The 14,092-nt window shown below is 42.0% G+C and overlaps 3 protein-coding genes across 3 annotated transcripts; 2 read left to right on the top strand and 1 right to left on the bottom strand.

The window, feature by feature from the left end:
- The first annotated feature begins 1,167 nt into the window (after positions 1-1,167).
- Positions 1,168-3,571, top strand: LOC120828730 (trypsin). The gene is made up of 6 exons (XM_040192263.2): positions 1,168-1,239; positions 1,675-1,741; positions 1,956-2,109; positions 2,253-2,391; positions 2,527-2,781; positions 3,094-3,571. The coding sequence occupies exons 2-6, from the start codon at positions 1,687-1,689 to the stop codon at positions 3,247-3,249; spliced, it is 759 nt and encodes a 252-aa protein (XP_040048197.2). The 5' UTR covers positions 1,168-1,239; positions 1,675-1,686; the 3' UTR covers positions 3,250-3,571.
- Positions 3,572-4,715: 1,144 nt separating this feature from the next.
- pink1 (PTEN induced kinase 1) lies at positions 4,716-9,757 on the top strand. The gene is made up of 8 exons (XM_040192259.2): positions 4,716-5,253; positions 5,869-6,108; positions 6,224-6,327; positions 6,437-6,619; positions 6,917-7,080; positions 7,185-7,312; positions 7,721-7,951; positions 8,285-9,757. Exons 1-8 carry the CDS (start codon positions 4,897-4,899, stop codon positions 8,567-8,569), a joined length of 1,692 nt encoding a protein of 563 aa, XP_040048193.2. The 5' UTR covers positions 4,716-4,896; the 3' UTR covers positions 8,570-9,757.
- Positions 9,758-10,105: 348 nt separating this feature from the next.
- LOC120828728 (tubulin alpha chain) lies at positions 10,106-13,099 on the bottom strand. The gene is made up of 4 exons (XM_040192260.2): positions 12,736-13,099; positions 11,577-11,799; positions 11,346-11,494; positions 10,106-11,247 (listed from the first exon to the last, which is right to left on the bottom strand). The coding sequence occupies exons 1-4, from the start codon at positions 12,736-12,738 to the stop codon at positions 10,267-10,269; spliced, it is 1,356 nt and encodes a 451-aa protein (XP_040048194.1). The 5' UTR covers positions 12,739-13,099; the 3' UTR covers positions 10,106-10,266.
- Between the last annotated feature and the right edge of the window lie 993 nt (positions 13,100-14,092).

Genomic DNA, 14,092 nt, shown 5'->3' with positions numbered 1-14,092 from the left:
GCCGTGCTCTCACAGCCACTGAGGTAATTCCAGTGCCTTTTTTCCCCGTCACAGCGCACGGCTGGCAGCGTTCTCACATTCTGTCTTGCCCTTTAGCCTGTATTGTGTTACACCCCGAGTTGTCGAAGGTTACAAACAGCGCTCACCCGGAATGGTTTTAAATGAGGATGACAGTTAGTCGCTTTTGTTTTTAATTACTGACAAAAAAACAAAACAACAGCAGGTAAAATCAGTTAAAAGATCATTAATTACTCTGCGAAAACATGTTGACTGGAAAGGAGGCACAGAGAAACTCTTGAATGGATTATGAGTGTTTTACTCTCATCACTCATGAATCTCATCTCATACAGCATCAATGATGTGATGCGTCTCCTCCTTGAAGAAAAAGTCCCTAAATAATGGCTTATACATCATTTTTAAATAGTTTTGTCCACAAAGGCCAGTGTGGAGCACTAGATAAATTAATTGGTTACTCTGAACTTGCCATAGAGGTGAATGTGGTGTTAATGATTGTCTATCTCTAGCATTATTATAATTTGTTGGTATAATATTACACATTTTTGTAAATAAAAAAAACAATGTTATAATTTTTATCTTTAACAAACCTGGATGTTGTGTACTCGTCAAACAGATCCATGTGATCGTAATGGAGGGAACTGAATGCACAACCAAATGTGATGAACGAAGAAACTGTATGACAGTCACTTAGAAGAAGTATTATTTTATTTTATGATAGATTTTATGTAAAATCTTGTAGTACACTTCATTTGTCGTGTGTTGATTCGCCAACATGTTTGTTTATGAGTGCACAGTTAATTATAAATTCCAGATGAATACTGCTGTTAGTGTTTCAACGTACCTCGATGCATTTCATTGTGTCACTGTGATCCTCTTTAAAAAAAATACAGACTCAATCAAATCAATACAAGCAAATTAAACAACGAGTTTATAACAATCCTTCTGTCATATGGTGAAGTGGATGACTGCCAAGAGGCGTTGCCATCCAAAATACTTTCATATCCCAAAACTAGAGCTCATAAAAAGTAATGATACTTCAGCTTTGTCATTTTGTAGGTCATTTTCATTGTAGCGCCGTGATATGGCATCAATACAAAGGAGACGAAAAGATAATTTCAACAAAAGACCTGGAGAAGGATACATTACTCTATAAAAGGCAACTGGGCGCACTGGTGGCATTAGTAGGACATTCTCTGGTGGTGGCTGTGTTTGGGTTTACAGGTATGTAGAAGGGGATTCTAATCTTTAATAATTAACATTCAGGGCCGTACCCTCTATCAGTTTACTTTGTAGAATATATGTAAAAACAAAACAAAAGCATTATCATTCATTTAGTTATGCAGTTTTGAAGCAAAATGATTCAGGAGTAGATTAGATCGGTAGTAAATATTTAGCCATTGATTTCAGAAGAGACGTTAGGAAATTCTGTAACTTACAGCAAAACATTTCTACAAAATGCCTGTATGTGTCATACGTCCTCTCCGAGGGGTCAACTGAGAGGAACAAGGCAGCAGTTCTTCTAACCTTGACTAGCGACAAATTCGTTTTTTCATTTCACACAAACACAATTGGATTTGATCAGGATTGTAGTAATTCAATTAATTAGCATTAATTATTTATTATAATGGCAATGGTAAAAACGTTTCTGCATTACAGATAAGTAAGAACATGACCCTGCTGCGATGCTCAGCTGTGGTGCTGTTTGTGGCCGTCTCCTTGTCAGGTAAGCTAAATGAAAGAATGCTCCTACTTGAGTGCAAAATAAAATCCTGCTCCCCTTTAAATGGGCATTTGAAGGAGAAAAGAAATACATTGAGTTTGGCTTGCATCCAACTTCTCACTAAAAATGTAAAGGCCACAGAATATATGGAATAAACTTGAAATGTTTTGGTAACACAAATAAGTCAAATGGCATCTTTTTTCTCACTTGTGTTCAGCGACATTGGCAGAAAGGATCATTGGGGGACAGGAGGTCACCGCCTACTCTATCAAATATCAGGCATCGCTGCAGACCAGTAGTGGACAACACTACTGCGGAGGAACACTGGTGCACCCTCAGTGGGTGGTCTCTGCTGCTCACTGCTGGAGACCGTGAGTACTGACACAAGACGATTAAATGGACCGATGACTTTAAAGGAGCGTTTAAACATGAACATGTGACATTTTATATGTTACTGATTTTTCCAGTTTACGGGTCAACACTAAATAAGCCTATATCTGTTTTTGGCCATCAGGAAAAATATGATGAAGGTGGTGCTAAGTGAACACAACCTGAATTTGGAAGAAGGATTTGAGCAAGAATTTGACGTTGCATGGTCCTTTTTCAACAACTTTAACTACAGGACATTCAACAATGACATCCTGCTCATCAAGGCAAGCACAGGAAAGGCAGCCTGACATATTGGGGCTCCTGACCTGTGAATACCCTTCACTCTTGTTGGCTATTACTAAACAATTCCACTGCTTAGTCAGCATATGTGAGCATACACAATTTCACTTGTGTTACAGCTGGATAGACCAGCGACGCTCAATGCCAATGTCCAGCCAGCCGAGCTGCCAGATGCTGACACTCCTCTCGGCCCGAATGATGTGTGCACGGTCAGCGGCTGGGGCGTGACGCAGACTTACTCGAGCTACCTCTCTCCCGTGCTTCGTTCCGTGGACGTGACATTAATCCCTTACTGCCACTATTATTACTGGCAGATGATCACTCCCAACATGCTGTGTGCTGGATCTCGATTTGGTGGCAAAGATTCCTGCCAGGTACGGAATTTGTCACTGGATGCGGTACATTTAATAATTCCGCATTGCGTAATGATGCCTTGTGAATCCGTGGTGGATTTACTGGAAGGGACTTAAGCCCAGTTGTGATGCTATAAGCAGCCAAAAGACAATAATGCTATTTACACAAAGAGGGGATTTGCACCGAGGTGATATAACAGGGCAAAGATAAGCAGCAAATATGTGGCCTTCTGTTTGCTATGTATACTTTCCCAATATTGTTTGTATCCTATTTCAGTAACCAGATACATTTGAGTATATTTGTAATCTCTAATTTGTCTTTGTGATCCACAGGGTGACTCTGGTGGTCCCCTCATTTGCAACGGGAAATTTGAAGGCATTGTCTCCTGGGGTATCAGTTGCGCAAATCCATACTACCCTGGAGTCTACACCAAAGTGAGGAACTACATCGGTTGGATTGCCGAGACTATCAAAACATATAGTGATTGACATTATAAAATATTGTCAAATCAAATGACTGTCGATAATGTTTCATAATCAACAGTTGCCACAATAGATTATAAAACAAACAGCTGATTTAAAACATTATGTGTAATGGCCCATTTGATCTTAAATGATTCTACGTTCAGGTTTTCTAATAGTTCATTTTACAAACTTTGATTGCAATACACAATGTTAGGATATGTTGCTTAGAGGTTCAGTCACTTCTTGATATTTCCTCGTTTCCTAGAGATGTGTTGATATGCTTGGAATTCAATTACTTTCAATTCATCCATTGTTCTGATATAGAAATAAAAGATACAGAAACAAATCCTTTATCATTATTGGTATAATTATTATTGTAATTATTAATATTCTTACTGTGTAACCATTGCCCAGTTACACAGTAAGAATATTAGTTGGTTCAAATTAATGACAATATTGAGATAACACAGTCTAATTTTGTGATAATTTAGGTTCATTTACGAAAGTTAGTACAAGCATTGAATCAATGGTTAAAGCATCCATACTTACATCCATACATTAAAGATGAGTTGTCAAATCAAAGAGTGTTTGAGGCTTCTATTGCAGACATTTTGAACCCTTAATGAACACTTCCCTCATAGCTGCATTTCTGCAGAGTTTGCATAATTTACCCACAACTCATGCCGTTGACGACATTACCGGTGGAAGACGCAGAAGGTTGTTGGACACAAACCTTTCAAGATGAAAAATAAAAACACCCAAAAGCAAAGAAAAGCAGGCAGAGACTATGTTACACAACTGCTTTATCGACAACCATTTCTTTTCATTTTGATATTTAAGGTTTGAGGACAGAAACTAGTAAACAGATTGTTTGACAGTTGGGTCTCTTAGGTAGAGAACCTGTAAGTAGTTCCAATCAGGGAGTAAAACATGAAATAAACACCCACAGTTGTACATAAGATGTTATGATGTCAAGCAAACTAGTTATAATAAATTAATTGTACAATTTCGACTTTATTTAAAAATTAAATTGCATTTTTATTAATATATAAGGAATTGTTTTTATTTGCTAAACAGCTAAAAACTGATTTAGTTTACTGATTTATTTCGAGAACCACACATAGAAAAGATTATCATTTGGCTTTCATGGAACAGAGCATTCTGTTGTTCTTTAAAAAAATATTTTATAAAAAATATTTATATTTATAATATAATATATTTATTATATATTCTGTGACATGCATGATCCATTTGTTGGTTTGGTTGCAAAGGTTAATAATATAAATGTTTACGTCACTATTTATGATTTCAAATCTAAACCTGATAATGACCACTTGATTCTTTGGAAGACTTGCCAGGTGGTTATTTAACTTCCTTATTTGTTGAAAGAGGGTGACTTCAACCCTGCTATGGTGTCGGTTCTTGATATATTTCCTCCAGGTCAACTTTCACAGTCAAATCCAAAGAATCACGAGCAGGTTTTCGTCTTCCACGTTTCTTCCGCCTTCGAATAATACGTCATCGCGTTTTACGTCCCTTGTGATTCTAGCGCATGCGCGGTATGAGCTGTTTTTGTTTACCATAACACCGACTGTCCTTGCCTGAGTTACCCGAGGACTACCCTGACATAAGCGGGGCACGACCATATTCCCTTTACCGTCCGGGTTGATCATGTCTGTGAAACACGCCATCAGCCGGGGGCTGGAGTTGGGCCGGTCCGCCCTTCAGCTCGGTCTCCTCAAGTCAGGAGGCCGGTTCGCAGCGAAGCTCCGAGCGGACCGTCTCCGCGTCGCGCCGTCGAGCCGCGCCGTCCAGCCTCAGGCTTTCCTGCCGTCTCGGTACCGCTACTACCGCACCTCGTTGAAGGGCCTGGCAGCCCGGCTTCAGTCCGCCGGGTTCGGGCGAAGGCTCGGCGGCGGGTCCCCCCGGAACAGGGCCGCGTTCTGGGCTTTCGGTCTCGGCGTGGGGCTCATCGAGCAGCAGCTTGACGACGATAGAAGGAGCGCGGCGACGTGTGACGAGATCCAGGTATGACGGCCGTTAACCATCAAATATAACAATAGTATAATGTTACATTGGTGTGAATTCCATTTCCTAATATTTCAGAATTGTACCAACAGTAACACGAAAATGCTGCTAACGTCAACACATCGGTAACAATAATCAATATTATTTCTCAGACATTTACATATAGTTAAATGCCTTTACTCTGACATAACTAGTTATTTCAGTGAAGGATTAGGGTTATTATTACCAACCCTGGTAGTTTTGTATTGTGAGGTTTCATTGAGACATAATAGTGGATAAAAGTTGTCCACCTGCTTTGCACTTAGTGCTATTATTACAGTACGTAGTGTGAGGCTTATAAAGTGTTTTCTAGTTCATGTGTGTAATGTGTTGTTTGAAATACTTTGATAATATTTATACTTGCTGTACTATTTTGACTTATGACATTTTTCTGCGTTAAAGTTATAAAAACTATATTAAACTGAAAAAGTGTTTCCACCTTACTTGGTCTTTGGTGAATGCTTTCTTTATCCTTATTAATTTAATTATTTTTCAAACAGCTCTCAGGAGGTCCAACCCATCCACCAAATGTCCGTACGTCTATTCATCTCCATCTTCTTGTTTCTGCATTCGCAGGCGGTGTTCAGGAAGAAAAAAATCCAGAGTTCATTCAAGCCATGCACCTCTGGATATAAACTGCAGGATTACATCACTGGGAACCAGATTGGGAAAGGCTGCAACGCTGCTGTGTACGAGGCTGCAGCTCAGTTGGCGCCTCAGAAGTGCTCCCCGCCTCAGCTGGGAGAAGAGGAAGGGGAGACCGCTCCAACGCTCAGAACCTTCCCTATGGCTATCAAGATGATGTGGAACATTGGGGTCAGTATTCCGCGATATCCCACTCATTCCTCCCACAATGTTAGGCATAACTCCAGTGTAGGGAAACCAATGACGGAAACAAATCAGCGCTGTCTTTGATGCCATTTGTTTGCAGGCAGGGTCGTCCAGTGAGGCGATTTTTAAAGCCATGTCCCAGGAGCTGGTGCCCGCAGGCCCTCTGGCCCTAAAGCGGGAGGAAGAAGAAATCACTCTGGATGGGTATGTGTTACAACCTTCACGTTTTTTTGTTTTCATCAATTCCTAGTCCTGCAGGCCTGAAACAGGGTGTAGGACGGATGCTCAACGGCTGTGATCTCTGTATATTCAGATATTTTGGAGTCCTGCCCAAAAGAGTGTCAGCGCACCCTAATGTGATCAGAGTGTCCCGGGCCTTCACGGCGGACGTCCCATTGCTACCAGGTGCACAGGAGGAGTATCCAGATGTGCTGCCAGCCAGGCTGAACCCTGCTGGTTTGGGCAACAATCGCACTCTTTTCCTCGTCATGAAGAAGTAAGTTAACAATGATTTATAAAACAGATGTCACTAGTCTCATCTTAAAGTTAAAAGGCTTCACTGCTGGTTGATTTGCTGACTGCCGTGTAAAGGGCGGCAACAGCGAGGGCAATTTAGTACTCCGTGAGGACAGACAAGGCAGGGCCAACTGTGGTGACAAATACTTTGCTTTTTAACGTTACTGCTTCACATAAATATCCACCTGGTGTCTTCTAGCTTTCAAAGCTTTATACCAAAAAAACGTAAGCCATCCAGTGGATGACGACTAATATGCTGTGGTCTTCTTTGCTATAGTTACCCCTGCACACTGCGCCAGTACCTGGAAGTGTCCACGCCAGGCCACAGGCAGGGCTCTCTGATGGTGCTGCAGCTCCTTGAGGGGGTGGACCACCTGTGTAGACAGGGTGTTGCTCACAGGGATCTCAAATCAGACAACGTGCTGTTGGAGTTTGACTCAGGTTAGATTGCCACTAAGCGAGAAAGAGAAGCATCCCGACATCAATTGGGTGTGTGATGCCATCAGTTCAATGTAAGTATTTCAATGGATTTTGCATTTTTGCAGATGGATGCCCTCGTTTAGTAATTACCGACTTTGGCTGCTGCCTGGCTCAGGGTGACTCTGATCTACGGCTGCCATTCAACAGCACATATGTCGACAAAGGAGGGAACGCCTCCCTAATGGCCCCTGAGGTAGGCTTTATTAAGCAGCTCTGGATGGAGGCTTTCACAGTGTGTAGACAATAGTGTGCGCATGCAGTTTGGCAAGAAGGTCGGTGAAGCAAAAGCTTGTCGAGGACAATTATCACCATCAGAAATGACAAATGTATTTATAGATCTGTATGCTTTTAGTTAGTGAATATAAATGTAGTGGTAAAATATTTATTAGTTATTTAAAAACAACTTTATCTGTGGTTATGTATGAAATAGAGTCCATGGTTATTGGAATTTGAAAAGGCAACATATATTTAAACTTGCATGTCTGAACATACATTAAACAAAAGAAAAGACACCAAAAACAACCACTTGTTAATTGCAATTCTACTTTTTTTCAATAACCACACAATGAATTAATAACTATCACATCGCATCTGCCAAAAGGTGGCCACCGCAGTTCCAGGGCGCGGCGTGGTGATCGACTACAGCAAGGCGGATGCCTGGGCAGTGGGCGCCATCTCCTATGAGATATTCGGGCAGCCTAACCCGTTCTATCGAGCGGTGGGACTGCAGAGCGAGAGCTTCCAGGAGAAGCAGCTTCCTCCGCTGCCCTCCGGTGTTCCAGCTGATGTGCAGCTAGTGATCCGATTCCTCCTCAGGAGAAACCCAAGCAAGGTAATACATAACACACTGTTTATTTATTTATAGGAGCTGTGCGCATTGAGTGATTGCTCAATTATTTGAGAAATCAATGGTGATTACACAGCAAAGAAAAATACAGATTGCCACCCTTTGTTTTAAAACATATTTTGATCATATTAAGTCTCCTTTGACTGTTAATGTGGCCTCTTAATAATTATCACTATATCTCATGCCAATGATCGGTCCGTGTGGGGAAAAAAGGAGTACAAATATTCATATTTAACAACCAAATCTTATTAAAATGAAAAGTATTCTGCAGGTACAGCCCTGCTACAGTACTTCTCTATGTGTATCATCACTCTACAGCGCCCCAGTGCCCGCGTGGCCGCTAACATGCTACATCTTAGCCTGTGGGGACGGAAGGCCCTGGTCAACCAAGACAGCGTTGGCATGAGGAAGCTTGCTGATTGGCTGCTGTGCCAGTCTGCTGTGGTTCTCCTGAAGGGCTGCGGTGGACCCAGTGGCAACAAGGTGGAGGCGGAGCTTCAGAGGAGCTTCCTGTCCAACCTGGACCTGGAGGACCTTCGCACTGCTGCGGGCTTCCTCCTCTATGGGCGAGCGCAGCGTCAGACCTGCATTCTGTCTGCGTAGATCCACTCCCACTTATTCACATACTAAGTCGATGTGTCATTGGTATAAACAGAAAGGGAGCCCCAAGTTGAAACTTGCTTTGATTTTTGGTTACACATCTTTATTTAGAATGCTTATAGTCTTGGCATTTAAACCTAACGTGTGTTAAAGGCAGGCAAACTGCTCTGAAACATGTTATCTAGAACAGTCCTCTATCAGTGTATCCCAGGGGTTATTGTAATTTATCAAATGGTTTTATTCGCCCCTCAACTTAACTCAAAAAGGGCCGTTATCTCTTGTGTTCACTGCTATTATTGTGAGCAATAACAACTGAACAAGTGAATCGGCCCAGAGAGGGATGGTAACAATGGCTACCTGTATTTCTCTTATGTGAGTGAATATGTTCTATTACAAAATGCACTTTAGCTATTTGCTCAAAAAGATCCAAAGCTACAGTTGTCGTTCCATGTGTGTTGGTCTGTGTAGAGGCATTGGACTGATGATGGTGAAGGCAAAGGCAGGTAGTCTGAATTAGAATACACTACTTATACCTACTAGGGCATCATTCAGTTTCAAAAAGGTAACATGCATCCTTTGCACAACTAATGTGTCTGTCAAACTGTCAGCTAAAAACTGGATGGGTTTCTTTGACCTATTTCCTATCCTATTGCACAAAATGCATGGAAAAAACGTGAAAAAAAGTATTATTCCATGCGATGATGATGGTAGATGCAGATCATGCAGATTACTGTCTGACTATAAGGATGTGATTTTGAATTTTTGGGTTTGCACTTGTTAAGAGAGTTTATTTGTTGGTTATTACTGTGTGTTCTACGACTTTTCTATATTTAAAAGATGATGATTTGAATAATGTTTGAGCCTACATTTGGCAACATGACAGGCATAATAAAATAATTATCCTATGCACAGTGAGGAATACAACATACAGGGTGTGTATGTTTTCATACTGAAGATGGTGAAAGATATTTTAGATACGTGTGTACAGTTATATGTCTTTCCTGCTGTTTCAGAATAAAAGTACCTGTTAGAAAATACATATGAATGGGTTGTTCAGATTATTACAGGCTGGTAGGTTAAAACATTGGGGATACTTAGGTTTGATCAAACCTCATAGTCTATTATCTCAGCTCTGTCAAGTCTTCAGCTCTGTGCCAGTAAAAGGTGCCAATAAACGAATGCATGTCTTTATATTATTTGTTTTGTGTTTTGTGAATATTAATTGGAGTGTGTTAGCTCACGTATGCACACATGATATTGTTATATAAGTGGAAAAGATAATTGAACTTTATTTTGCTGATAGCGTTTCATTTGAGCACAAATTTAACAAGGTTGAACAGGAATTAATCTTGACTAAAAGTAGGACTCAAATACTGTGTGGATCAACTTGGTAGTTGGTGTTTTGCTCCTCAGCTGTTTCTCATACTCTTCTAATTCTCTACATCCAGAGTTATAGAAATAAAAAAAAAATAGCCCGCACCATGTCATTTCTTGACCGCATTAAGTAATACGAAGTTTTCATAAATAACACAAAACAACTTCACTTTACTGAAAACTTTATTTAGGACAGAGTCAAATTGACATTGTAATGGCTGACTCTGAACATAGCCAAGCTGGTAATGAATAGACACTGTTTGGAATGTGCTTATGAACTAGTGAAGTCATTTGTTTCATGTTTAACTTGTGCCTTTCTGTCCCTTTTAATATTCCTCACCCTCTTCCTCTCCCTCGCCCTCAATGGAGTCGACTCCGACCTCCTCATAATCCTTCTCCAGAGCTGCCATGTCCTCTCTGGCCTCTGAGAACTCTCCCTCCTCCATTCCCTCCCCCACGTACCAGTGAACAAAGGCCCGCTTGGCGTACATCAGGTCAAACTTGTGGTCAAGCCGAGCCCAAGCCTCTGCAATAGCAGTGGTGTTGCTCAGCATGCACACAGCCCTCTGGACCTTGGCCAGATCTCCACCAGGAACTACAGTGGGAGGCTGGTAGTTGATGCCCACCTTGAAACCAGTGGGGCACCAGTCCACAAACTGGATGGCGCGCTTGGTTTTGATGGTGGCAATGGCAGCGTTCACATCTTTGGGAACCACGTCGCCACGGAACAGAAGGCAGCAGGCCATGTATTTGCCGTGGCGAGGGTCACATTTTACCAATTGATTCGCTGGCTCGAAACAGGAATTGGTGATTTCTGACACTGACAGCTGCTCGTGGTAAGCCTTCTCAGCAGAGATGACGGGGGCATAGGTGGCCAGAGGGAAGTGGATACGGGGATATGGTACCAAGTTGGTCTGGAACTCTGTCAGATCAACATTGAGGGCGCCATCAAAGCGAAGAGAAGCAGTGATGGAGGACACGATCTGACTGATCAACCTGTTCAGGTTGGTGTAGGAGGGACGCTCGATATCGAGGTTCCTACGACAGATATCGTAGATGGCCTCGTTATCGACCATGAAGGCACAGTCAGAGTGCTCCAGGGTGGTGTGGGTGGTCAGGATGGCGTTGTAGGGCTCCACCACAGCGGTGGACACCTGGGGAGCTGGGTAGATGGAGAACTCCAGCTTGGACTTCTTGCCGTAGTCAACAGAGAGACGCTCCATCAGCAGAGAGGTGAAGCCGGAGCCGGTGCCGCCTCCGAAGCTGTGGAACACCAGGAAGCCCTGAAGGCCGGTGCACTGGTCCGACTGTGGGAGGAGAGGGAGAGACGGCGATCACACATGAGACATAGTAATGTGATTTAACTTGAACACAAGAATGCATCCTCAGATATCATGATACCCACCAGCTTGCGGATCCTGTCCAGCACCAGGTCGATGATCTCTTTGCCGATGGTGTAGTGTCCACGGGCATAATTGTTTGCAGCGTCCTCCTTACCAGTGATCAGCTGCTCGGGGTGGAACAGCTGGCGGTAAGTGCCAGTTCGCACCTCATCTAAGGACATCCAATCAGAAATCCATTTAGGGTTTGACTTAATTAAATCCTGACACAACTGTGTGTTTGCCTGAGTGTTTACCGATGACGGTGGGTTCCAGGTCCACAAAAACAGCTCTCGGGACGTGCTTTCCAGCTCCGGTCTCACTGAAGAAGGTGTTGAAGGAGTCGTCTCCTCCTCCGATGGCTTTGTCACTGGGCATCTGTCCGTCCGGCTGGATCCCATGTTCCAGGCAGTAAAGCTCCCAGCAGGCGTTGCCGATCTGGACACCGGCCTGACCGACGTGGATGGAGATACACTCGCGCTTGTGTTGGGAGAAAGAATATTTGGATCCATTAATGAATGATAATAATAAATGTTATTGAATCTTAGATCTTGTAGTATCTTACCGCGGCCATTGCTGCTGATTAAAATGGATGATTGTCTTTAAGAGAACATTTAAATGGAGGCTATACAGATCAGCACCCAACCTTCAATTAATGAAAATCATTTGTGACCGGTGTTCAGTCTATAATTTGTCTTACACAACAAGCCCATCCATTTTTGTTTGCTGCGACATAAAACTGCCTCGGATTACTGCGGGCAGAGGATTATCTGGGTCAGACACGATGCAAAGCTGTCTGTCCAAAAAAACACATTCCCACGAACATTTACCCGTCATTTTTCATCTATATTTCATTTCATTTCTGAATTTACTTCTAACGGAGATCGGAGATCGAGGGCGGCTTCATTTTATGTAACACACAAAGAGACAAAGGGGTTGGTCATATGACATAATTCCCGTTAGAACAGGTGAATTGGTGTAACAAATATTTATATAAAAGCTTCAATGTGCAAACTGCACAACCTGGTACGTTAGTGGGAAACTAATGGTATGCAAGCAGATTTAGACCAGTTATGTGGAAAGAGGATTAAGCGTTTGTCGTGCAGGAATGCATAAGCGTTACGTGCAATCCTAGAGGGGGTGTTTGTGTGTGTGTGTGGGGGGGGGGGGGGGGGGTGGGGGGGGGGCGTTGTATAACAAGAATATTGTTAATGAAGCTATTAATAGTTATTATGGGCTGCAGACAACGTCGAGACAACAAAAGGTATTTTGAGAAATCTCACAGGCGACCTATTTTTCTCTCCATCAATTTGTGATGTAGGTCGATGTATTACAATCGATAAATAAACGGTATATTTCTGGTAATAAAATTTTGCAAATCGTATGGGAAATCATGTAAAAAAAAGAGTCACTTACCATTGTGGCTTGTCGCTATTATGCTATGTAACGAGACAAGTCTGAGGAGCGTTTGCGTCCGAGCTGCGCGGTGTGTGGAGCGGATCTGCTGATGCCGACGCGCACTCCGCCCCTGGAGGAGGAGGAGGTGAAGTGCGCAAGCGAACCCTGAACTCCTCTTTCTGCCGCAGTAACCGTTTCCCGTCCGCAACCAGAGCAAACACACATGCTGCGGCTTTTACTTGGACCCCCAAAATATCATTTATCAGTTGATGATTTGGTCCGACAGATCTATAATATTTTATGTTATCTAAAGGGACACGTTTTACTACCGTCGTCATTTTGCCTGACGTTGCCCGGTGAGCGCCAGACCGTGTTCTGTTGTGACGTAAGGTTGAAAGAGAGACGCTTCATTTTCATAATAATTAATTAACTGTTCGGCGAAATTTAGTCTACACGATGACGTCATTTCGACGTATTTCATATGGACTGTGTGGTGTTAAAAAGATGTTTTAAGGACATAGTTATGCGGTCTGTTTTTTTTACTTTACTCCTCCACAACATTACTTGTAAATACTAACTCTGCTCACATTCTATATTTAGGGTATTGAACATGTTACCGAAATAAATGCAATTTAATCAATAATTCCACAGAAGTGTGTTCAGGACCTCTCGAACTACTGGGAGAAGTATTTTTACTGTACAGATACACTGTACAAGTTTTCGAAAGGGTTTGATGTCCTATCAAAACAGTTTTCTCAATTATTCCAACAATGACTTATGTACGTGTGTTCAAGACATGTTTGACTACTCTTATGGTGAAAAGGAAATGTTCCCACAGTAAAAATAAACAGGTAAATAGATGTTTTACATTTGAATGTTTAAAAAGCCAATATATCAATATTTGAAGTAGGTATTGTAAAATGACTACTGTGGAGCCAAATCCAGGTCAAAGTTGAAGTTTTGGTCTTAAATAAGTATTAAAAATAAAAATAAGTGCACAAAAAGTATTTTTGGGTTAGAGTATTTTGGAATAAAATGTATATTTTTTCATTATTTACTTGTATTTATTTTTTGATGTCCATTGTATTGTATTTTTCTGTTGCATATTTAATATTTTAAGATTCAAAACATGTTTTCACTTTCAGATCTTTTTTTCGCGTTCGGATCTTTTTGACCCTGATGTGGCGTAGGGGGCGGGGCATCAACTGGGAGGGGCGTGAAATCACGAGTGACAGCTCAGAACAGAATCGGACATCCCGGTTCAATAGCTCATCAGCGAAGGGTTGTTAAAACACAAAACGACACCTCTCTGTAACCATAGTGACGTAGACAACCAGCTCCAACCCCAATTAACCATACTTTTAGCAATACGGAC

The sequence above is a fragment of the Gasterosteus aculeatus genome, chromosome 2 (genome assembly GCF_964276395.1).
Source record: "Gasterosteus aculeatus chromosome 2, fGasAcu3.hap1.1, whole genome shotgun sequence".
In the NCBI taxonomy this organism is placed as follows: Eukaryota; Metazoa; Chordata; class Actinopteri; order Perciformes; family Gasterosteidae; genus Gasterosteus; species Gasterosteus aculeatus.
The sequence above is the reverse complement of the archived record's forward strand: the minus strand, read 5'-3'. Positions and strand labels throughout refer to the sequence as shown.